We start from the raw sequence: 26,821 nt of genomic DNA, 5'->3' as shown, positions 1-26,821 counted from the left end.
TTTATCGCGAGGGGAAGTCAGTTTTGTTTTTTGCCTATTTTTGCGCCAAAGTGTTGCACAATGTTAGATAACTTTAGTTTGTCTTTAAATCTAACTTTTCCGTCTTCAATTTTTATGTCACGCACTACTGGAGTGAAATTTGGCATCTTTTAAAAAAGACTTTTTAAAAAGTCCCTATTTCCAAATCCTAAATGGAAATAAGATTTACAAGGGCAAGTTTGTCCGCGGAGTGGCCTCCTACCCGGGCACCTCTACCAGTTGGTGATACTTTATTGCAACTTATAATTCTGGCTTCGATCTATTTGCCTTGCCCACGTTAATATCCACTTTTTAAAAGTTTGGAGAGCGGCGTAAAAGTCTCAAAAAGTTGCACGGTTTTCAGCAAAACTTTCCAAATCTGATGCAAAAGTTGGAATAATTTCTCCCCTTTGAGTCGAAATATTGACCGGTCCTTCAAGCATTTTCATCTGACAGTGAGTCCATCTGGCCAAAAAAAACTTTTGCACCCTTGTTTTCTAAGTCTGTGTATGAATTAGACACCTTTTGGGCTAGAAATCCTTTTTGTTCTAGGTTTGCGGACTGCAGAATGAGTTAACAATGAATGTGTCAGTGAATTTGTTCTGATGGCAGAGATTATACCTCTTACTTCTCTTCATTTGAACTTTGTTTTAAGCTGATTTATGACTGCATCAAAATTCTACTTTCATCCGGTCACATATTACTGACGGATTCACTATTATTAGGGTATGTGCACACAGAGTTTTGAGGCGGTTATAAACCACAATATTTTTTTTTTATGCGGAAAACGCTTCCTGAAAATTTCCTGATTTAGGGTATTTGCGAACTTAGTCTTTTTTTTCTGATCAGAAACAGAGTGGAAATTTGAGAGTTTTGATATTTGGAGTATTTCTATTCCAAATATTCCTCGAGGTCCCCCATGTTGCTAAGTTTTTGGAAGAGTTTTTTCTTTTCCTTTTGAAGAGCATTGGTATTGTTTTTCTTCCTGTTGCATTCTTTGCAGTCTTTTAATTGGAAAGAGCCTAGTTTGGAGAAGTTTCCTTCAGAATCCTCTTCAAAGAAGTGACTTTTTTCCCACTTTTTCAGGAAAAAAAACTTCCATAGTTCTCACATGAACAGCAAAGTGGATTTCCCATAGAATTGAATTGAGTTTTTGACGCAGTTTTTGAGAATAATTTTTTGGAGAGGATCCGCTCAAAAAAAAAAAAAACACCTCCTCCACAACATAAAATTATTGTGAACACAGCCTAATTGTTTCATCACCAAAATAAGAAAACTAATTCTCCATACGTTCATGTTTCAGAGTGAATTTCACTGTGCGTTCCAGTAAAATAATCATTGGCGAATTACATAAGAGCTTCTGTGACTCAATCCCCACAGCTGAGATAAGTCTGACATATCCTGATATCTGTATATACTTTTGAGGTTCACGCTCTCAGGTAGCCACTTGGATACACGTGGGATTCATATATCAAACAAAACAGCATGTAGTTTATTGTCCATCATAAACTTTACAGCTCGTTCAGTATCAATGGATAACATAAACAGTCCTTTTCTTCAGGCAAAATGAAACAACATAAATGTAGCAGCCTCACCAACGATATTCCCAGCAGCAGCTCACATTTGCATTAAATGTGTTCACCAAACACCTTTCGTTGTCTCCAGCACACTTCTCTTTGCAGAGTAGACTAACCAGCAGCTCTGCCTTTCTCCAGTCTCTACTTCTGAACTAACCCAGCTGCTGTTATTAGACCTGTAAAGCCAGGTTTGGATAATATATGTACTACGCTGGAGTGTGTATATGACATATCCTACACTCTAGTGCTCAGGAGGAGAAGCGCAGTCATGTATAACGAAGGCATGTTAGTGGTAACAGCGTATAGTAATTTTGCCTGCAGTCACTGTTTTGGGGGCACTAATACATTTAAGAAAATGGTATGCAAAAAATTAGGAGTGTCCTCTACTTCTCACATGTGCCTGTTCCTAGATAGGGCCAAAATCTAGTAACCTGTCATAAGCATACATCAACTATGTACAAGTCAGTTGATTCTCGTTCACATGGGCCGTCAAAAACTGCATAGGGGAGAACGATTGTTACTGCGATCATCCTGTCCCTCTAAAGCATTATTTAGTCGGAAGACCATTCCCCACTTTCGTGGGCAATGTGCTGCCAACAACTTTGATTTTTATGCCATTCATGAAAAAACTATCTGATCCCATGACAAAGAATTATTTTACTCGGAGATTCGCTGTATTTTTTCCACGGGCTGTTAATTGGGAACATATAAAATTGTCTTATCAGACTGCACAAAACTGAATCCCGTATGGGAAAAAAAATGGCCGCTCTAGCTTTAAATATTATTTGCCAAAAATGTATCTATGACGTATAGACTGTTAGACACAAGTCACTGTTTATCGGCGCCTTCACCAATGTGATCGAATGCTTTCTTGTGATGTGAAATACAAAGTACCAAATGATCTTCTCCATTACATAAGAATTCTAGTTTCTAAATTGTGCTCTATGAAAGAATTATTTTAATGAAATAAATGTACATTTGTTTTAATGTCGTTGTCCTTTATTTCATCATATTGTGTCAGTAGAAATAACGGTCGGCCGAAAGCGTTCCTGACTCCCGTATGCCCAAGAATGTTCGATTGAATGCTCCTTTGTTCTCTACAAGAGAGCCGCTGCCAGAGGACACTTATTCCTGGCAAACACAAGCATCACCTGTTGACATTTAACAGGACAGATCCTAACTCTACTACATAATCTGTATGAAAGTTTAAAAAGAAAAAGGGCTACATAGGCTAAGTAGTTTAATAAAAGACAAATGTGGACATATTAACCCCTTCACCCCCAAGGGTGGTTTGCACGTTCATGACCGGGCCAATTTTTACAATTCTGACCACTGTACCTTTATGAGGTCATAACTCTGGAACGCTTCCATGGATCCAGGTGATTCTGACATTGTTTTCTCGTGACATATTGTACTTCATGTTAGTGGTAAAATTTCATTCAAATAACTTGCGTTTATTTGTGAGAAAAATGGAAATTTGGCGAAACTTTTGAAAATTTCGCGATTTTCCAACTTTGAATTTTTATGCCCTTAAATCACAGAGATACGGCACACAAAAAACTTGATAACTAACATTTCCCACATGTTTACTTTACATCAGCACAATTTTGGAACCAAAATTTTTTTTTGTTAGGAAGTTATAAGGGTTAAAAGTTGACCAGCGATTTCTCATTTTTACAACACCATTTTATTTTTAGGACCACATCACATTTGAAGCCACTTTGAGGGGTCTATATGATAGAAAATACCCAAAAGTGACACCATTCTAAAAATTGCACCCCTTAAGGTGCTCAAAACCACATTCAAGAAGTTTATTAACCCTTTAGGTGCGTCACAGGAATTTTTTTGAATATTTAAAAAAAAATGAACATCTAACTTTTTTTCATAAAAAAAATACTTCAGGTTCAATTTTTTTTATTTTACCAAGGGTAACAGGAGAAATTGAACTGCAAAAGTTATTGTGCAATTTGTCCTGAGTACGCAGATACCTGATATGTGGGGGGGAACGACTGTTTCGGCGCATGGCAGAGCTCAGAAGGGAAGGAGCGCCGTTTGACTTTTTCAATGCAAAATTGGCTGGAATTCAGATTGGACGCCATGTCACGTTTGGAGAGTCCCTGATGTACCTAAACAGTGGAAACCCCCTACAAGTGACCCCATTTTGGAAACTAGACCCCCCAAGGAACTTATCTAGATATGTGGTGAGAACTTTGAACCCACAAGGGCTTTACAGAAGTTTATAACGTACAGCGGTACAATTAAAAAATCATATTTTTTCCACAAAAATGATCTTTTCACCCCAATTTTTATTTTCCCAAGGGTAACAGGACCCTAAAAGTTATTGTGCAATTTGTCCTGAGTACGCTGATACCCCACATGTGGGGGTAAACCACTATTTGGGCGCATGGCAGAGCTCGGAAGGGAAGCAGCGCCATTTGACGTTTTTGGCTGGAATTGAGATCGGACACCATGTCGCGTTTGGAAAACCCCTGATGTACCAAAACAGTGGAACCCCCCCCCACAAATGACACCATTTTGGAAACTAGACCCCCTAAGGAACTTATCTAGATGTGTGGTGAGCACTTTGACCCCCCCAGTGCTTCACAGAAGTTTATAACACCCGGACGTGAAAATAAAAAATTCGTATTTTTTCCACAAACATGATCTTTTAATCACCATTTTTTTATTTTCCCAAGGGTACCAGGAGAAATTGAACCCCAAAAGTTGTTGTCCAATTTGTCCTGAGTATGCTGATACCCCATATGTGGGAGAAAACAACTGTATGGGCACACGTCGGGGCTCGGAAGGGAAGTAGTGACATTTTGGAATGCAGACTTTGATGGAATGGTCTGCGGGTGTCATGTTGCCTTTGGAGAGCCCCTAATGTGCCTAAACAGTGGAAACCCCCCACAAATGACACCATTTTGTATACTAGACCCCCCAAGGAACTTATCTAGATGTGTGGTGAGCACTTTGAACCCCCCAGTGCTTCACAGAAGTTTACAACGCCCGGGCGTGAAAATAAAAAAATTCGTATTTTTTCCACAAACATGATCTTTTAGTCACCATTTTTATATTTTCCCAAGGGTACCAGGAGAAATTGGACCCCAAAAGTTGTTGTCCAATTTGTCCTGAGTATGCTGATACCCCATATGTGGGAGAAAACTACTGTATGGGCACACGTCGGGGCTCGGAAGGGAAGTAGTGACGTTTTGGAATGCAGACTTTGATGGAATGGTCTGCGGGTGTCATGTTGCCTTTGGAGAGCCCCTAATGTACCTAAACAGTGGAAACCCCCACAAATGACACCATTTTGTATACTAGACCCCCCAAGGAACTTATCTAGATGTGTGGTGAGCACTTTGAACCCCCCAGTGCTTCACAGAAGTTTACAACGCCCGGGCGTGAAAATAAATTTTTTTTATTTTTTCCACAAACATGATCTTTTAGTCACCATTTTTTTTATTTTCCCAAGGGTACCAGGAGAAATTGGACCCCAAAAGTTGTTGTCCAATTTGTCCTGAGTATGCTGATACCCCATATGTGGGAGAAAACTACTGTATGGGCACACGTCGGGGCTCGGAAGGGAAGTAGTGACGTTTTGGAATGCAGACTTTGATGGAATGGTCTGCGGGTGTCATGTTGCCTTTGGAGAGCCCCTAATGTACCTAAACAGTGGAAACCCCCCACAAATGACCCCATTTTGAAAACTAGACCCACTAAGGAACGTATCTAGATGTGAGGTGAGCACTTTGAACCCCCAAGGGCTTCACAGAAGTTTATAATGCCAGGGCATGAAAATAAAAAAATCGTATTTTTTCCACAAACATGATCAATTAATCCCCAATTTTTTCATTTTCCCAAGGGTAACAGGAGAAATTGGACCCCAAAAGTTGTTGTCCAATTTGTCCTGAGTACGCTGACACCCCATATGTGAGAGAAAACTACTGTATGGACACACGTCGGGGCTCGGAAGGGAAGCAGTGACGTTTTGGAATGCAGACTTTGATGGAATGGTCTGCGGGTGTCATGTTGCCTTTGGAGAGCCCCTAATGTACCTAAACAGTGGAAACCCCCACAAATGACACCATTTTGTATACTAGACCCCCCAAGGAACTTATCTAGATGTGTGATGAGCACTTTGAACCCCCCAGTGCTTCACAGAAGTTTACAATGCCCGGGCGTGAAAATAAAAAATTTTTATTTTTTCCACAAACATGATCTTTTAGTCACCATTTTTTTATTTTCCCAAGGGTACCAGGAGAAATTGGACCCCAAAAGTTGTTGTCCAATTTGTCCTGAGTATGCTGATACCCCATATGTGCGAGAAAACTACTGTATGGGCACACGTCGGGGCTCGGAAGGGAAGTAGTGACGTTTTGGAATGCAGACTTTGATGGAATTGTCTGCGGGTGTCATGTTGCCTTTGGAGAGCCCCTAATGTACCTAAACAGTGGAAACCCCCCACAAATGACCCCATTTTGAAAACTAGACCCACTAAGGAACGTATCTAGATGTGAGGTGAGCACTTTGAACCCCCAAGGGCTTCACAGAAGTTTATAATGCCAGGGCATGAAAATAAAAAAATCGTATTTTTTCCACAAACATGATCAATTAGTCCCCAATTTTTTCATTTTCCCAAGGGTAACAGGAGAAATTGGACCCCAAAAGTTGTTGTCCAATTTGTCCTGAGTACGCTGACACCCCATATGTGGGAGAAAACTACTGTATGGACACACGTCGGGGCTCGGAAGGGAAGCAGTGACGTTTTGGAATGCAGACTTTGATGGAATGGTCTGCGGGTGTCATGTGCGTTTGGAGAGCCCCTGATGTACCTAAACTATTGAAACTCCCCACAAATGACCCCATTTTGGACACTAGACCCCCCACGGAACTTATCTAGATGTGTGGTGAGCACTTTGAACCCCCAAGTGCTTCACAGAAGTTTATAACACTCGGACGTGAAAATAAAAAAATCATTTTTTTCCACAAAAATGATATTTTTGCCCCCAATTTTTTTATTTTCCTAAGGGTAACAGGAGAAATTGGACCCCAAAAATTGTTTTGCAATTTGTCCTGAGTAGGCTGATACCCTACATGTGGGGGTAAAACACTGTTTGGGCGCATAGCAGAGCTTGGAAGGGAAGGAGCACCATTTGACTTTTTCAACTCAGAATTGGCTGCAATTGAGATCAGACGCCATGTTGCATTTGGAGAGCCCCTGATGTGCCCAAACAGTGGAAACCCCCAATTCTAACTCCAACCCGAACCCCAACACGCCCCTAACCCTAACCCTAGCCCTAACCCTAGCCCTAACCCTAACCCTAGCCCTAACCCTAACCCTAGCCCTAACCCTAACCCTACCCTAACCCTAACCCTACCCCAACACACCCCTAGCCCTAACCCTAGCCCTAACCCTAATGGAAAAATGGAAATAAATATATTTTTTTAATTTTATTATTTTTCCCTAACTAAGGGGGTGATAACGGGCGGTTTGATTTACTATTTATGGCGGTTTTTATGTTTGGCGGCTGTCGCACGCTAAAAGACGCTTTTTATTGTAAAAATAGTTTTTGCATCACCACATATTGAGAGCTATAATTTTTCCGTATTTTGACCCACTGAGTCATGTGAGGTCTTATTTTTTGTGGGACAAGTTGACGTTTTTATTGGTACCATTTTCGGGCACGTGAAATTTTTTGATCGCTTTTTATTCCGATTTTTGGGACGCAGAATGAACAAAAACCAGCGTTTCATGAATTTCTTTTGGGGGGGGTGCGTTTACACCATTCCGCGTGCGGTAAAATTGATAAAGCAGTTTTATTCTTCGGGTCAGTACGGTTACAGCGATACCTCATTTAGGTCGTTTTTTATGTTTTTGTCGGTTTTATGCAATGAAAACTACTTTATATAAAAAATAATTATTTTTGCATCGCTTTATTCAGCGAGCTATAACTTTTTTATTTTTTCGCTGATTATGCTGTGTGGCGGCTCGTTTTTTGCGGGACAAGATGACGTTTTCAGCGGTACCATGGCTATTTATATGCATCTTTTTGATCGCGCGTTATTACACTTTTTGTTTGGCAGTATGATAATAAATCATTATTTTTTGCTTCGTTTTTTATTTTTATTTTTTAAGGGGTTCGCTAAAGGGGTTAACTAATGGGACAGTTTTATAGGGCGGGTCGTTACGGACGCGGCGATACCTAATATGTGTACTTTTATTGTTTGTTTTTTTTATTATTTCCAAAAAATGGATTTATTGGGGGAATATTTTTTTTTTTTTTCTAATTTATTTGGCGATTTTTTTTTAATTATTTTTACACTTTTTTTTATTTTTTTTTTTACTTTATTAAATAGTCCCAGGTGGGACATCACTGTCCTGTGACAGATCGCTGATCTGTCACATCACAGATCACTGTGACAGATCAGTGATCTGACACAGGCACTGCAGAAGGCTTCCTCATGCCTGCGCTTTGCAGGCACTGAGGAAGCCAGCTTCCGCAGGCCCCCGAAGGCCCCCGTCGCCATCTTGGATTCGGGAGCCTGGAGGGAGGGAGTCCCCCGCAGCAGCGCTGCACATTGCGCTGCCGTGGGGGGCTCAGGGAAGCAAGGAGGGAGCCCCCTCCCTGCCGATGCTTCCCTTTAACCCCCGGTACACCGCGATCGTGTTTGATCGCGGTGTGCAAGGGGTTATCGTGTCGGGGGCGGTCCGTGACCGCCCCTGACACATTGTGCCGGGTGTCAGCTGTGATAATCAGCTGACACCCGGCCGCGATCAGCGGCGCTCACCACGTGGGCGCCGCTGATCGCGCCGACGTACTATCCCGTCCCCGGTCATACGGGCCCGGGTACCGTGGACGGGATAGTACGTCGGATGGCAGGAAGGGGTTAAAGGGGATCTGTCAGTTGTTCTAAGAGCAGTATGATGTGAGGGCAAAGTCCCTGATTCCAGGGATGTATCACTTTGCTCAGCAGCTAGCTGAAGTTTCAATACAATCAGTGTTTTAGCAGCAAGAGATTATCTCTGCAGGACTAGGTGTCACATTCCAGGAAGTCCAGCTAATCTGTGTAACCGCACCCCCACCACTGATTGGCAGTTTGCTAATAATGTAGACAGGAAACTGCTAATCAGTGGTGTGGGCGAGGTTATACACAGCTCAGCATTTTGACTTCTGCTATATCTATAGCAGAGAAAACATGGATTTTATCACAGCAGCCCAGTAAGTGACAAATTGCTGGAATCAGGGTCTCAGCCCTTACATTATGCTGCTGTCAGGTTACATAGAAAACACCTGACAGATTCCCTTTAAGTAGAAAAGTGCTCATCTTGCTTGATAAAATGAGGGTATATGCAGAACTAATCCCCAAATTTCTAGGCATTGGTTGCCAGCATTGCATCAGACATACAGATCCAAATAGGCAAATCCCAGTGACTCAGGTGAGTCACAAAATGGACAAAAATTTAAAACCCATGTTTAACCCATTAATTGGTTAAATCCCGCTGTCAAAGCTGACAGCGAGCATTTAAATAGCACTTTCGGCCGCAGGGCCGGAAGTGAGCACATCACCGACCCCCGTCACGTGATCTGGGGTCGGCGACGCGTAGCCCTGACAACCAGAGGTCTCATAGGTTGCAGGTCTTTATGGTTGCAGGTCTTTATGGTTGCAGGCAGATCGCATTAAGCGCCGCCCGCTGGCCGGCGCTCAAAGCACAGCAGTAAATCTGCTACTTATGGGCGATCTGCTCATCGCCCATATGTAGCAGAGCCGATCGAATTGTGCCATGTGCCATGCCAAAAGTAAAAAAAAAAAGTTTAAAAATCAAAAATCTAAACGATCAATCCCCCCCCTTTCGCCCCAATAAAAATAAAACAATAAAAAAACCCACACATACACATATTAGCTATCGCCGCGTTCAGAATGGCCCGATCTATCAATAGAAAAAAAGCATTAACCCGATTGCTAAACGGCGTAGCGAGAAAAAAATTCAAAACGCCAGAATTACGGTTTTTTGGTCGCCGCGACATTGCATTAAAATGCAATAACGGGCGATCAAAAGAACGTATTTGCACAAAAGTAGTATCATTAAAAATGTCAGCCCGGCATGCAAAAAATAAGCCCTCACCTGACCCCAGATCACGGAAAATGAAGACGCTACGGGTCTCAGAAAATTGTGCAATTTTTTGGGGTTTTTTTAAGCAAAATTTTTAATTTTTTTTCACCACTTAGATAAAAGACAACATAGACATGTTTGGTGTCTATGAACTCGTAATAGGTATAAACTTAGCACTCAACTTAAGTGTAATCAAAGGAGATTTATTGTAGTATGAAAGTAAAACGTTTCGGTCAATTAATGACCTTCAGTTACGTGTTTATAATAGATCTCTTGCAATAGGATGTGAACCTATAAAGTAGCTCCGTGTGCTCAGGATCCTGCATCTGGAAGCACGTTTGCCCCTGCTCCACACCATACTAAGCTTACCAACCCAGTCTGAGGACAGTCTGTCCCTATATTGAGCACACCGAGCTACTTTATAGGTTCACATCCTATTGCAAGAGATCTATTATAAACACGTAACTGAAGAAGGTCATTAATTGACCGAAACGTTTTACCTTCATACTACAATAAATCTCCTTTGATTACACTTAAGTTGAGTGATAAGTTTATACCTATTATCTATATGGTTTGGGAACCTAACTTCAGCACCTCCCTCTAGTTGTGCTCACGGTGTTTTGTTTTATGAACTCGTAATGACCTGGAGAATCATAATAGCAGGTTAGATTTAGCATCTAGTGAACCTAGCAAAAAACAAGTGTGGGATTGCACTTTTTTTGCATTTTCACAGCACTTGGAATTTTTTTCCCGTTTTCGAGTACAGGACATGGTAAAAACTAATGGTGTTGTTTAAAAGTACAACTCGTCCCGCAAAAAGTAAGCCCTCACATGGCCATATTGATGAAAAAATAAAAAAGTTATGGCTCTGGAAAGAAGGAGCGAAAAATCGAAAAAAGCTCTGGGAGTGAAGGGGTTAAGGTTCCTAAGAGCACAGTGGCCTACATAATCCTTAAATGGAAGAAGTTTGGGACCACCTGAAGTTTTCCTAGACCTGGCCGCCAGCCAAACCGCGCAATCGTGGGAGAAGAGCCTTGGTGAGAGAGGTAATAATATTTATTTTTATATAGCGCTAACATATTCCGCAGCGCTTTACAGTTTGCACACATTATTATCACTGTCCCCAATGGGGCTCACAATCTAAATTCCCTGTCTTTGGAATGTGGGAGGAAACCGGAGTACCCGGAGGAAACCCACACAAACACTGGGAGAACATACAAACTCCTTGCAGATGTTGTCCTTGGTGGGATTCGAACCCAGGACTCCAGCGCTGCAAGGCAGCAGTGCCAACCACTGAGCCACCGTGCTGCCCATGAGGGGTAAAGAAGAACCCCAAGATCACTGTGGCTGAGCTCCACAGATGCAGTAGGGAGATGGAGGAAAGTTCCACAAAGTCAACTATCACTGCAGCCCTCCACCAGTCAGGCCTTTATGGCAGAGTGGCCCGACGGAAGCCTCTCCTCAGTGCAAGACATATGAAAGCCCGCATAGAGTTTGCTAAAAGAACAAATGAAGGACTCCCAGACTATGAGAAATAAGATTCTCTGGTCTGACGAGACCAAGATAGAACTTTGGTGATAATTCTAAGCGGTATGTGTGGAGAAAACCAGGCACTGCTCATCACCTGCCCAATACAATCCCAACAGTGAAACATGGTGGTGGCAGCATCATGCTATGTGGGTGTTTTTCAGCTGCAGGGACAGGACGACTGGTTGCAAGTGAAGGAAACAAGAATGCGGCCAAGTACAGAGATATCCTGGATGAAAACCTCTTCCAGAGTACGCTGGGACCTCAGACGTGGCCGAAGGTTCACCTTCCAACAAGACAATGGCCCTAAGAACACAACTAAAATAACAAAGGCGTGGCTTCAGAACAACTCTGTGACCATTCTTGACTGGCCGAGCCAGAGCCCTGACCTAAACCCAATTGAGCATCTCTGGAGAGACCTGAAAATGGCTGTCCACCAACGTTCACCATCCAACCTGACAGAACTGGAGAGGATCTGCAAGGTAGAATGGCAGAGGATCCCCAAATCCAGGTGAAAAACTTGTTGCATCATTCCCAAGAAGACTCATAGCTGTACTAGCTCAAAAGGTGCTTCTACTCAATACTGAGCAAAGGGTCTGAATACTTATAATCATGGGATAATTCAGTTTTTCTTTTTTAATAAATTTGCAAAATTTTCTACATTTCCATTTTTTTCCGGCAAGATGGGGTGCAGAGTGTACATTAATGAGAAAAAAATGAACTTTGAATTTACAAAATGTCTGCAATGAAACAAAGATTGAAAAATGTAAGGGGGTCTGAATACTTTATGCATCCACTGTATACAGAGAACTGGGTGGGCACTAGGGTGACCACAAAAAATCGACGTCGGAATTTTGTCCGTCTGGACCCCACAAAACGATTCCCCTTTCCAGATATTGAGATAGCCAAAATTTGAGCTCGATCAAACGACGTTAACCCGTGCCGCTCGTCGCTCAAAGTTTGAAAAAATCCAAATTTTTGGCCAAAAAGCTGACATATGGAGCCATAACTCCAGAACGGTAAATAATAAAAACACTCTTAATATCTCAAAAGAAAGCTAATGTTCTTCAAAATTTATATTTTATACATAATTGATGTTATTTTAAGTCAAACTGAGTTACAAGAGCTTTTAGCCCCAAGAACGTGACCTGGTACCACTAGGAGCAATGGAGCATACTTCGTATATTTTGTTATTAAGTGATAAATTTTGTTTTTTTTTGGTATATTTTTGAGTTTAAAGTAGAAATATAACAAAAAACAAGTAATACTGATAAGTCTAATGACATTTTTTATTTTAAAATAAAAAAATGAGGTATATAATACATGCAAAACAGACACAGAAAAGATACAGACGTAGTACCTACATGAGTTGATAATTTTACATAGTTATCTAATCTATTCTAGAGCTTTTGTTAAAGTAGTTTTTGAAACGTCAGAATATAATGCTCGGCATTTGCTTACAACTTGCAGGACATATTGCTTTTGTTCTTCATCTTTTGTCAGAAGGTCGTTAAAGTCGGTTATTAATTTAACACCACGCTCAGCCATATCATTAACTACTTTTAATGTTTTGACAATTTTCAATCCTTCTTGGAAGTCATTATTTTGAGGCCAGGTGTTTGGATTTTGTCTTAGGAAATCTGTTTTTATATTAAATCGGTCAAAGAATGTAAATGTTTCTTTGGTAAGTAAATTTACCAATCCTCCATCAACTACCTCTTTTAATTTTTCTTTCCTAACTTTTGGATTTACAACCCTAGCGTGCTCTGATGGTTCATCTGTGCTACTGAGCAATTTATTAGCCATTAACAACTTTTCATCGTCTGTAATGGTGGGATCAAAAAACGATAATCCCACCAACTCTGCATTCAAATACCACAAATGGTTCGAAAATTTGGTCAGGGCTATTTCTGCAATGTCGTTGTCACATTCTTTATAGTCTAACAGACTATGCAAAATACCTAAATCTTGCTTAGGCGCAAGATGAGCTTTTGGAGCATTGAACAAAGCTTTACAATAAATTTTAACTAGGAAAACAGAAATGGCACGCACAGAACTTTCTTCTTCTTTAGACATCTTAAATTGACGACGAAAAATGAACATTTTTAAGCAGTAAATAGCCTTTGCCATCCACCTAGCGTGATGAATGGCTCCTGGAGTTCTAAAACCCACAACATTGCCGTCTAGTGATCCAACAAATACGAGAACCAACTGCAACAGTTCCTTGTAGTCATCTCTGGGGTGGCTCTCAGTTAATTTGGTCTCGAATTCAGCAGTAACATTTGCAATTACTTCTGGAGTTAGCTGCTTTTGTATTAGATTGTCACTGATACCTGTGTCGTATTTTCCTTTGTCTATCTTGGGCCACGCAGTGAGGAATCTTTTGAAAATGTCTCGATGAGGTCCAGTGGTTGATCCCATTTTTGTGTCGAATACGCCTCTTAACACAATTTCCAAGATATGGTGACGGCAAGCTAGGTGTAGCAATTCTCTTCCTAACATTTGCTCCAATAGGACGCATGCTACTTTGAGTCTTCCCGTGTTCGATGCTGCAGTGTCGAAGCACATCGCCTTGACGGTGTTGGGAAGACCCCATTCCTGTAGGCAGTCATATACGGCTACGGCTTGCTCTTCTCCAGAGCTGCTTGCTGTTACAGGAACTCCCAGCAGCTGTTCCTTTTCGCCATATGAAATAGCAATAGCTATTCGCTCACATTGCTCATGTTTTAAAACACCCGGTAAAAGTTTACCATCCCAATGGACAACCACGGGCTCTTTTTCAGGAATGTTTACTTTATCTAAAAAATTTTTAGTATATTGTTCTCTGAACATTTGCCTTCTAGAATGCAATAAAGTTTTCGAGACTTTGTACTCAAGAGGGTCAAGGTTTAGTGCTTCTAGAGTAGCTATTAAAATTCTCGTGGCATTTCTGTCGGATACCTTACATCGATCTAACACAATGGATAATTTCATGTTTAAAATCTCTTTAACGCCCCTTGCAAATGAAACTTTCATCCTCTTGCTCTCAGATGGTCCTGGATCTTCTGCAGCTTCTTCAGGGATGTCCATTTCCTCCAAGCTCTCAAGTTCCTGGTAGATGATGTCCTCTTCAGTATCTTCTTCTTTTCCTTCTTCGAGCTTGTCTTCATCATCCGTCTCTAAGAAGCAACAAAAGAAAGAGATAAAAAAGACTATAAAAACTTGTCGTTTTAGCAGAATAGTAATAATACATAGGTACTAAATTACCTACTTCTAATTATCAATAGGTATTATTTTAAGAATATAAACTCAATCATAAAGATGCCAAATCATGTACAATTTTCTTTAAATTATAATGAAACTATTTACTTATTTGTTTATCTACTTTTTAGAAGAATAATAATAATAAAATAAACTCACCAATATCAAAAGTTTCTTCTTGGATTTGTCGGTTCATTTTTGCAAGTTCCTTTTGCGCCTTGATTTCTTCAGCTCGAGACAACTTGAGATCCACTCCAGCCATGGAACCTGGGCGGCCCTTCTGCCTCTGTTTCACGAGAAATGCCTTATCTTCTTCCAATTTCATCAGAGCCAAGGCATCTTGTTGAGCAATATCAAAGAGATCATTCAACTTTTCAACAAACTGTTTAAATTTGTTCTTGGCCGTTTCCGATGTTTTCTTCCGGTCTTTTTGAAGACTTCTCCACTCGGCGTGAAGTTTTTCCAGCTTAGTAATTGCATCTTGCTCATGTTTAGTCGGGATTCGAGCTTTCCCCCAAAAAATGAACACTTCTCGTATGGTCAGTTTTGCTGATTCTCTTACAGTTAATTTCACAGTACGTAAATTATAAAATAAAGCACATAAGACTTGACGATTTGAGGGTAGTTTACAACCGGTGATCTGGTGAATGGGATAGCCCACAAGAAATAATTTATCCTTGTTCCGGCTTTGTACACCTGATGTGAATGCCATTTCAGAGTCCAATAGGTAAATAACAGTTAACTAGAAAAACGAAACAAAATATATTACAAACTTTAATTTCAATAAAAAATGTCATTAGACTTATCAGTATTACTTGTTTTTTTGTTATATTTCTACTTTAAACTCAAAAATATACCAAAAAAAAACAAAATTTATCACTTAATAAGAAAATATACGAAGCATGCTCCATTGCTCCTAGTGGTACCAGGTCACGTTCTTGGGGCTAAAAGCTGTTGTAAGGCCGGTTTCACATTAGCGCTTTTTAAGCGCACGCACGGCCGTGGGTAGCTCCGCCCCCGAGCCGGCTCTCTGCCCGGCGTGCCCGCCCCTTGCTTGTAGCGCCGCCTCCTATCGCACAGCGGCGCCTGCGATCGGCGCACCCTATCTTTAGCATAGGGTGCGCAGATCGTGCGCAGGCCGTGCGCTAGTTGCGCTTTGACCTGCGCTGCGCACTTTTGACGGTGCGCCGTGCGCGCCAAAATCAAACTTCGGATTTTGGCGCGCACGGCGCACCGTCAAAAGTGCGCAGCGCAGGTCAAAGCGCAACTAGCGCACGGCCTGCGCACGATCTGCGCACCCTATGCTAAAGATAGGGTGCGCCGATCGCAGGCGCCGCTGTGCGATAGGAGGCGGCGCTACAAGCAAGGGGCGGGCACGCCGGGCAGAGAGTCGGCTCGGGGGCGGAGCTACCCCCGGCCGTGCGTGCGCTTAAAAAGCGCTAATGTGAAACCGGCCTAACTCAGTTTGACTTAAAATAACAATTATGTATAAAATATAAATTTTGAAGAACAACATTAGCTTTCTTTTGAGATATTAAGCGTGTTTTTATTATTTACCGTTCTGGAGTTATGGCTCCATATGTCAGCTTTTTGTCCAAAAATTTGGATTTTTTCAAACTTTGAGCAACGAGCGGCACGGGTTAACGTTGTTTGATCGAGCTCAAATTTTGGCTATCTCAATATCTGGAAAGGGGAATCGTTTTGTGGGGTCCAGACGAACAAGATTCCGACATTTTTTTCCCCCCATAAGAGATCCGGTCACCCTAGTGGGCACTCAGTGGACATTATCTATCTATATAAAATTGAATGTGTGTGTATCACCAACCAATCACTAAGCATCTTTAATTTCACCAGAGCTGTTTGTGATTGGTTGCTATGAGCAACAGTTTTCCCACTCAACGACAACACCTCAGCAGACACTGACCAGGTGGGAGAAATCTATCATCCCCAGGAACATAAGCTCCCAGCCATTGTTTGCCCCCAGAAAGGAGCAGAGAGCACATGACAGAAATGAATCCCCCCCCTCCCTGCCCATATACTCATCACACATCCTCCATCCCATAGGCACATCTTCCCTCTTAAAGGGATCTCCAGTAAGGAAGTTAGGGCAAATCCCTCAGCGCTCTTATTCTGACCCCAAGCCTCTCTTAAAGGGATCATTGGTGTGGAAGTCAGGGTAAATCCATCCAGCGCTTTGGCTTTGACCCCAGGCCTCTCTTAAAGGGATCCCCGATATGGAAGTTAGGACCGTTCCACTCAGTGCTGTGGTTCTGACCCCAGGGCCTCTTAAAGGGATCATTGGTATGGAAGTTAGGGCAAATCCACTCTGATTCTGACCCCAGGCCACTCTTAAAGGGATCCCCGGTAAAATGAGGGCAAATCCACTCTGTGCTTTGGTACTGCCCCAGGCCTCTCGTAAAGAGATCTCGAGTATGGAAGTCAGGGTAAATCCCTCAGTGCTCTGATTCTCACCCCAGGCTTCTATTAAAGGGATCATTGGTATGGAAGTCAGGGCAAATCCACTCAGCGTTCTGGTTCTGACCCCAGGCCTCTCTTAAAGGGATCCCCGGTATGGAAGTTTGGACCGTTCCACTCAGCGCTCTGGTTCTGACCCCAGGCTGATGGGATGATGTGGGATATTAGGGGTAGTAGTCTGGTGGCTCTGGCTGATGGGATGATGTGGGATATTAGAGGTAGTGAGAATGCCTTGGCGTGGCGGGGTGGCTCAAAAAATTGAACAATTGTTTGCTAAATGTCTCATTTTGAAATACAGTTAGAAATCAAAATGTGCATATGCATGTTATGTATTGCGTTCTGACGATAGGCAGTGCTGGCTTCTCTCTCTTTTTTATTAGAAGTAGTAGTCCGGTGGCTCTGGCTGACAGGTTGATGTGGGATATTAGGGGTAGTGTAGTAGTCCGGTGGCTCTGACGGGATGATGTGGGATATTTAGTGGTAGTAGTCCGGTGACTCTGGCTGACAAGGTGATGTTGGATATTAGGGGTAGTTGTCCGGTTGCTCTGGCTGACGGGATAATGTGGGATATTAGGGGTAGTAGTCCGGTAGTTCTGAGTGACGGGATGATGTGGGATATTGGCTATGCGGAGTGGGCAGAGCTCTACACTCACAAAGGCGGAGGTAGCGGTCCTGCTGCTGGGGTTGTGGCCCTCCTACGGCCCCCTCCACGTCTCTTGGTGTACTGGCCTGTCTCCTGGTAGCGCCTCCAGTCTCTGGACACTACGCTGACAGACACAGCAAACCTGAGCTCGCATTGATGTGCCATCCTGGATGAGCTGCACTCCCTGAGCCACTTGTGTGGGTTGTAGAGTCCGTCTCATGCTACCACGAGTGTGAAAGCACAGCCAACATTTAAAATTGACCAAAACATCAGCCAGAAAGCATTGGTACTGAGATGTGGTCTGTGGTCCCCACCTGCAGAACCACTCCTTTATTGAGGGTGCCTTGATATTTGCCAATAATTTCCATTTGTTGTCTATTCCATTTGCACAACAGCATGTGAAATTGATTGTCAATCAGTGTTGCTTCCTAAGTGGACAGTTTGATTTCACAGAAGTTTGATTCACTTGTAGTTATAGTCTGTTGTTTAAGTGTTCCCTTTATTTTCTTGAGCTGTGTATGTACCAGCCTGTTTTTTAAGCCTGTTATTTCTGCTGCTTTAATGCAGCGACCAGAGATAAGCAGGGCAGGGGTGGGCCACCGCAACTTGAGGGCCACTGCCTTGTGATTGCCCCCCAGACTGAAAAGTGCCAGCCAGCCCCTGATAACAGGTTCCCTTTAAGGTTATTAGTGTTGCTAGTGCTCAGTTGACATATGGAGTGGAAGCTGGCACTTGTTAGTGGAGGCAAATAATCAAAAGTCAGTTTACTTTTGGTCCCTTTAAAAACAGGGTGGTACATGTTAAGGAGCTGAAACTCCTAAACCCTTCATCCAATTTTAATGTGGATACCCTCAAATGAAAGCTGAAAGTCTGAACTTCAACTGCATCTTAATTGTTTTGTTTAAAATTCATTGTAATGTCTAGAACCAAAATTAGAAAAATGTTGTCTGTCCAAATATATATGGACCTAACTGTAAATGTATCAACTTACGACCAAGCGATATAATCTGCTGGTCGCCTCCGCACACATTAGATGTTGGTTCGATTCCTTCTAAATTGGCAAATTTTAACAATTTTTTATCTAAAGTGTATGAAGGTTATTTACACGGGCCGGTGATGAAGCTCTCGTAACTAGAGTTGAGCGATACCGTCCGATACTTCAAAGTATCGTATCGGATGGTATCGGCCGATCTTTAAAAAAAGTATCGGTATCGCCGATTCCGATACCGGAAGTCCCATTCAAGTCTATGGGACTTCCGGTATCGGAATAAGAAAAACCCTTTCCTGCCCTTGTACAGCCTCTCTGGGGTCTGTACGGGCCTTTCGGGGGGCTGTGCCGGCCTGCCAGGGGGTCTGTGCAGGCTCCGGTGGTCTGTGCCGGCCTGCCGGTGGTCTGTGCAGGCTCCGGGGGGCTGTGCCGGCCTGCCGGGGGGCTGTGCCGGCCTGCCGGGGGGCTGTGCCGGCTCCGGGGGGCTGTGCCGGCCTGCCGGGGGGCTGTGCAGGCTCCGGGGGTCTGTGCAGGCATCGTCCGATGGGACTACAAGTCCCATCGGGCGATGCCTGCTACCATGACAGTGATTGACACATTAGCCAATGATGGGACAGTAGTAGTCCCATCATCCGGCTAATGTGTTAAATGTAAAAAAAAAAAAAAAAAAAAAAAATTACATGCTACATACATACAACATGCATACTACATACATGCTACATTCATACTACATACTACATACATGCTACATACATACTACATATATACTACATGCATGCTACATACATACTGCATGCTACATACATACCACATACATACTACATACATACTACATATATACTACATGCATGCTACATACATACTACATGCTACATACATACCACATACATACTACATATATACTACATGCATGCTACATACATACTACATGCTACATACATACCACATATATACTACATACATACTACATATATACTGCATGCTACATACATACTACATATATACTACATGCATGCTACATACATACTACATGCTACATACATACCACATACATACTACATACATACTACATACATACTACATATATACTACATGCTACATACATACTACATATATACTACATGCATGCTACATACATACTACATGCTACATGCATGCTACATACATACTACATACATACTACATGCTACATACATACCACATATATACTACATACATACAATACATTCATACAATACATACATAGACATACAGTACATATAACATAGAGTAACATACTTACCAATACTTGTCACATTGTTCCCCGAAGCCATTGTCGTCTACGGAATAAATATTAACATAACAAACCACAAAAATACTCACCCACGATCCGAAGCAGTCCACGAGTGTGTCCCACGACGATCTTGGGTAGAGAACTGCAGCATCAGATGATGCTGCCGTTCTCTACGGGCTGCAGGAATCCAATGACGGAAGGTAGGTATCCTTCCGCACTGTATTCCTCCGCCACTTAAAAAAAAAAAGTCCCTAGTCTCACTTTATGCCATTGCTGTGTGGGAATTTCCCACACAGCAATGGCATAAAGTGAGACTAGGGACTTTTTTTTTTAAGTGGCGGAGGAATACAGTGCGGAAGGATACCTACCTTCCATCATTGGATTCCTGCAGCCCGTAGAGAACGGCAGCATCATCTGATGCTGCAGTTCTCTACCCAAGATCGTCGTGGGACACACTCGTGGACTGCTTCGGATCGTGGGTGAGTATTTTTGTGGTTTGTTATGTTAATATTTATTCCGTAGACGACAATGGCTTCGGGGAACAATGTGACAAGTATTGGTAAGTATGTTACTCTATGTTATATGTACTGTATGTCTATGTATGTATTGTATGAATGTATTGTATGTATGTAGTATATATGTGGTATGTATGTAGCATGTAGTATGTATGTAGTATGTATGTAGCATGCATGTAGCATGTAGTATGTATGTAGCATGCATGTAGTATATATGTAGTATGTATGTAGCATGCATGTAGTATATATGTAGTATGTATGTAGCATGTAGTATGTATGTAGCATGCATGTAGTATATATGTAGTATGTATGTGGTATGTATGTAGCATGCAGTATGTATGTAGCATGCATGTAGTATATATGTAGTATGTATGTAGCATGCATGTAGTATATATGTAGTATGTATGTAGCATGTAGTATGTATGTAGCATGCATGTAGTATATATGTAGTATGTATGTGGTATGTATGTAGCATGCAGTATGTATGTAGCATGCATGTAGTATGTATGTAGTATGTATGTAGTATGTATGTAGCATGCAGTATGTATGTAGTATGTATGTAGTATATATGTAGTATGTATGTAGCATGCATGTAGTATGTATGTAGCATGTATGTAGTATATATGTAGTATGTATGTAGCATGTAGTATGCATGTAGTATTTTTTTTTTTTTTTTAACATTTAACACATTAGCTGGATGATGGGACTACTACTGTCCCATCATTGGCTAATGTGTCAATCACTGTCATGGTAGCAGGCATCGCCCGATGGGACTTGTAGTCCCATCGGACGATGCTTGCACAGACCCCCGGACATCAGCACAGCCCCCCGGCAGGCCGGCACAGCCCCCCGGCAGGCCGGTACAGACCCCCACAGGGTGCACAGACCACCGGCAGGCCGGCACAGCCCCCCGGCAGGCCGGCAGAGACCCCGGGCAGTCCACACAGCCCCCCGGCAGGCCGGCACAGCCCCCCGGCAGGCCGGCAGAGACCCCCGGAAGGCCCGAAATGACGGCGCATCATGATGCGCACACACCGCGCATCATGATGACGTCAGGCCGTCAATCAACTGAACTTCCGATTCCGATGCCGAATTCCGATATTGAAAAAATATCGGAAGTCGGTATCGGAATTCCGATACAGCAAGTATCGGCCGATACCCGATACTTGCGGTATCGGAATGCTCAACACTACTCGTAACTAATCATTGCCTAGTGTAAACATGCCAAGTGACCAGCCGACCTAAAAAGCATACTCTCATTTCTAGGGTAATTGTATCCTTTATTTGCGCATAGAATTTATTGTGGGCAGCACATCCCCTTGTATAAACAAGAATCGTGCTGCCGACAATAATGCAAATTTTTGTTTCCAGACACTTTGCACAGATACTATAATTGAGATATTTATCATCCATAGGCGCCAGATACCTATGCAAGAAAAAAATTCCAAAACTCCTAGCACTTCGCTAAGTAATTAAGTGGAAACTTAGGGGGGGAAATCTTTGCATTCTTTTCCATTTACCGAAAACAGAATGACTGTTGATGTTTTCACTTTATGTAACTGAGCTTTTCCAGGCTATGGGGAGGATGTTGCCGTAAGAGAACTCTGTTTTTCCTCTCTTCATTATACTATCATTCTCCTCCCACGTCGCCACTATATCCTTGTGACGTCAGGTGTGCCGCCGAAATTCCCGCACCTGCGCTGTCGCTGCTCTTCAGTGTTCCACCCTTCTATGGGCATTGGCTTGACGTAGCTTCTGTGCGGGTATCGGAGGGTCACTGGTACTTCCACTCCTAGTGATTTTATTAAACTGGGGCATCGGCAATTACATTCTAACTCGGCAGGGAAGAAGTTGAGAGTGCACCTTTTCTGCGTGCCTGAGATCACTGGGAGCGGACGATCCAGTTACTTGCCAGTGCAGAAGCTACATAAATCCAATGCCCATAGAGGGGAACACTGAAGAGGAGCGAAGGCAGTAGGAATATGCAGGAGCGGGATTTCTAACCTCGCACTTGACGTTACAGGGACAGAGTGACAATGTGGAAGGAGAAAGATAGGATAATGAAGCGAGGAGGCAGCGTTGTCTTCCTGGCTAGGTCCAACCCATAGCCTGAAAGAGCTTATTTGCATAAAGTAATAAAAGCTGATTTTTCCATCATCATCCATGAGTCATACAGGTGTCCCTTTTTTCAGCAGTCTATAAACTGTACACCCATATTAATAGGTCAGATATCTCAGATACGGTAACATATTCCCTTTAATCTTCATAATCCAGTACTCGTAAATGTCCAGCAATGGCAAAGTTTCAGGTTGTCCAGTATTGGACAAGTGGGTCAGATGGTGTGGGTTTTTTTTCTTTACTTATACTGCATACTTCTGGTCAAATTCTGACTAGACTTGTGTGCTGCACTTACATTATATCATACCTCCCAACTTTTGAAGAAGGGAAAGAGGGGTTGCGACGCCGCTGCAAATTTTTGACCACGCCCTAACCATACCCATTTTACAACTAGTCACACCCATGCCCATGCCCAACCACACCCATTTAGCACTGTTGATCACACTGACTGGTACTGAGGGCACAGTGGCTGGCATTATGGGCACAATGGCTGGTACTCTGGGCACACTGACTGGTACTAAGGAAAAGAAAATGAAAACAGAGAGAGAGAAAAAAGAAAACAGAGAAATAAAGAACAGAGAGAAAGAAGAAAGAACAGAGAGAGAATCAAAGAGGGGAAAGAAAGAACAGAGAGCAAAATAAAGAACAGACAGAGAAAGAAAAAACAGAGAGAAAGGGGAAAGAAAGAAAACAGAAAAATAAAGAGGGGAAATAAAGAAAGAACAGTGAAAAAGAAAGAAAGAACACAGAGAGAAAGAAAGAGGGGAAAGAAAGAACAGAGAGAGATCAGATAGAAAGAAAGAACAGAGAAAGAAAGGGGAAAGAAAGAACAGAGAGAGAGAGAAAAAAAGGGGAAAGAAAGAACAGAGAGAGGGAAAGAAAGAAAGAACAGAGAGAGAAAGAAAGGGGAAAGAAAGAAAGAACAGAGAGCAAGAAAGAGGGGAAAGAAAGAACAGAGAAAAAGAAAGAAAGAACAGAGAGCGAAAGAAAGAGGGGACAGAAAAAAAGAACAGAGAAGGAAAGAGGGGAAAGAAAGAACAGAGAGAGAAAAGATAGAAAGAAAAAACAGAGAAAGAGAAAGGAAGAACAGAGAGAGAAACAAGGAGGGGAAAGAAAGAAAAAACAGAGCGAAAGAAAACAGAGAGAAAGGGGAAAGAGAGAACAGAGAGAGAGTGGGGAAAAAAAACAGAGAGAGAAAGAGGGGAAAGAAAGAACAGAGAGAAAGAGGACAGAAAAAAAGAACAGAGGTAGAGTGAAAGAACGAAAGAACAGAGAGCGAAAGAAAGAGGGGAAAGAAAGAATAGAGAGCAAGAAAGAGAAAAAAAAAAAGAGAGAAAGAAAGAAGGGAAAGAAAGAACAGAGCGATAGAGAAAGAAAGTGAGGAAAGAAAACAGAGAGAGAAAGAAAGAGAAAGAAAAGAAAAAAAGAAAGAACAGAGAGAGAAAGAGAGTAAACAAAGAAAGAGAGATAGAAAGAAAGTGGGGGAAGAACAGAGACAGAGAAAGAATATAAACTATAGGAAGAGAGCGCAATAGGGTCTTATCTGGGTAAACTTTGAAGAAAGATAAGATAAATATACTCACCCTTTGCAGGAGAGATTTACACATATAAAGTCAAAGGTCAGCCTGCTGCACGTCCAGGGCTCCACTACGTGGCCGCCGAAAACATCAGTTTTATAAGGATTAAATTTTTGGACTTTGTGCGCTGCTTGACAAATTACCACATCCAAGTTATGTCAAAGGTTTAAACATTTATATTTCCCAACGCGTTTCGAAGTGTACAACACTTCTTCCTCAGGGGATGACATCCCCTGAGGAAGAAGTGTTGTACACTTCGAAACGCGTTGGGAAATAAATGGATAAACCTTTGACATAACTTGGATATGGTAATTTGTCAAGCAGTGCACAAAGTCCAAAAATTTAATCCTTATACAGAGACAGAGAAAGAACAGAGAGAAAGAAAGAAGTAAAGAAAGAAAGAGGGGGAAAGAAGAACAGAGAGAGAAAGAAAGAACAGAGAGATAGGGGAAAAAAGAAAGATTAGAGAGAAAGAAAGAACAGAGAAAGAGAAAGAAAAAGAGAAGGAAAGAAAGAAAGAAAGATTCTGTAAAGATACTATAGCAGCCCGGCTCCTATTGTAATGCTCACCTGAGCCTCTCGGTGCAGGACATATCATGATCCGCTCACATGGCCGGCATCCCCGATTCCAAGGCGATCCTGCTATCCGCGCAGTCGGAGGAGGACATGGTGATGGATCTGAAGCATTCCTGTTTCCGTCACAATCTCCTCATGAAATTACCTAATTTCCGGTCAGCTTCCAGCACATCACTTCCGGTGGACCGTCATGTGCGAGTTTTAAAGTGCTCTTCGGGGCTCCGCCGTGTACTCCTGTGTCCGTGGGAAAAGCCCGCTTTGCATGCCTCGTACACACTTGGCTCCGCTCCGTACATCCTGTACACATATGTCTCCACTCCGTACACACACGGCTCGCTCCTCATACCCCATACACACGCGGCTCCGCTCCGTACACCAAGTACACACACAACTCCGCTCCATACACCTCATACACCCGCGGCTCCGCTCCGTACACCTCGTACACACTCGGCTCAGCTCCGTACACCTCGTACACATGCGGCTCCATTCCGTACACCTTGTATACACGCGGCTCCGCTCCATAAACCTCGTACACACACAGCTATACTCCGTACACCTCGTACACACTCGGCTCTGCTCCGTACACCTCGAACACACAGCTCTGCTACATCCACACTGTAAACCCCTCCTGACCCCACACAGAAACTTCACCTCATCCAGCAACATGACAACCAGCACAGCAGAGTCCTGCAGATATGGAGGCCCCCGATCATGTGACCCCTGACTCCTTCCCTCCTGTGTCCTCATCACAGTTCCTGTTCGTGCAGCCACAGAACAGCCCAGCCACATCATTGCAGGCTGTGGTGGCTCTCTGGGAGGGCGAGGATGGGGTCGGTGCAGGGCCGGCATTAGGGGCAGGCAGACAAGGCAGCTGCCTAGGGGCCCCCAGCTAGCGGCACATCATGCAGCCACTATGGGGCCCCTGTGAGGCAGGGGGCCCGCTTGCCCCCAGTGCTGACTCCCCCCGCCGCCACATTGACCTGTAGGTAGAGTTCACAGCAATGATGGAGGAGAGAGCGTCAGCCAAAGCTCCCTCTCCCATCATTCCCCGCTCTGCCTCTGACAGCGGGTGCGCAATGATGTCATCGTGCTCTCACTGTGTACCAGGCAGAGCAGGAGACAGGAGCCGGGAGCAGCGCAGGCCCGAGGAGAAGGTGAGGAGTGTTTTTTTTTATGCAACAGTGAATACTGTACCATGGTGCTGTGCTGGAGGGGGCTGTATACTGCTGTGCTGTGGGGGGAGCTGTATACCATGGTGCTGTGCTGGGGGAGGGGCTGTATACCATGGTGCTGTGCTGTGCAGGGGGAGCTGTATGCCATAGTGCTGTGCTGTGGGGGAGGGGGGCTGTATATTATGGTGCTGTGCTGGGGGAGGGGGGCTGTATACCATGGTGCTGTGCTAGGGGGGCTGTATACCATGGTGCTGTATACCATGGTGCTGTGCTGGGGGGAGCTGTATACCATGGTGCGGTGCTGGGGGGAGGGGGGGCTGTATACCATGGTGCTGTGCTGGGGGGGGAGGGGGACTCTATACCTTGGTGCTGTGATGTATACCATGGTGCTGTGCTGTGCTGTATACATTATATTCTATGGGGGAGGCTGTTATATAATATGGGGTGCTACATTATATTCTATGGGGAGTTGGGCTGTATTATATTCTATTCGGGGCTACATTATATTCAATGGGGGGCTGTATTATATTTATTATATTCTTTGGGGGTTATTGCATCATACTCTGAGGGGGCTACATTATACTATATGAGGAGGCTGCATTGTGTTCTATGGGGGGCTAGATTATATTGTATGGGGGGCTACATTATACTTTGAGGGGGCTACATTATATTCTATTAGGGCTGCATTATACAATATGAGGAGGGCTACATTGTATTCTATGAAGAAGCTACATTTTACTATATAAGGGGCTGCATTATATTCTATGGGGGGCTGCATTATACCCTGAGGGGGCTGTCATATATTCAATGGAGAGGCTGCATTATATTCTATGGGGAGTTACATTATATTCTGTGGGGTGGCTGCAATATGCTCTAACGGGTGGCTGCATTATACTATAAGAGGGGGGCTGCATTATATTCTATGGGGGTTACATTATATTGTATGGCGGGGCTGCATTATACTGGGTGGTTGCATTATGCTCTATGGGGTGGCTGCATTACACTA

The 26,821-nt window shown here is 43.1% G+C and overlaps 1 protein-coding gene across 1 annotated transcript; it reads right to left on the bottom strand.

Annotated features, from left to right (window-relative positions):
- Positions 1 to 453: 453 nt before the first annotated feature.
- LOC141058155 (uncharacterized) lies at positions 454 to 15,235 on the bottom strand. Its single transcript, XM_073554301.1, has 3 exons — positions 14,638 to 15,235; positions 14,287 to 14,396; positions 454 to 579 (listed from the first exon to the last, which is right to left on the bottom strand). The coding sequence occupies exons 1-3, from the start codon at positions 15,188 to 15,190 to the stop codon at positions 454 to 456; spliced, it is 789 nt and encodes a 262-aa protein (XP_073410402.1). The 5' UTR covers positions 15,191 to 15,235.
- Positions 15,236 to 26,821: the final 11,586 nt, after the last annotated feature.

Source organism: Dendrobates tinctorius, unplaced genomic scaffold, assembly GCF_039654945.1.
Source record: "Dendrobates tinctorius isolate UK_male_01 unplaced genomic scaffold, ASM3965494v1 ptg000211l, whole genome shotgun sequence".
Taxonomy (NCBI): domain Eukaryota; kingdom Metazoa; phylum Chordata; class Amphibia; order Anura; family Dendrobatidae; genus Dendrobates; species Dendrobates tinctorius.
The sequence above is the reverse complement of the archived record's forward strand: the minus strand, read 5'-3'. Positions and strand labels throughout refer to the sequence as shown.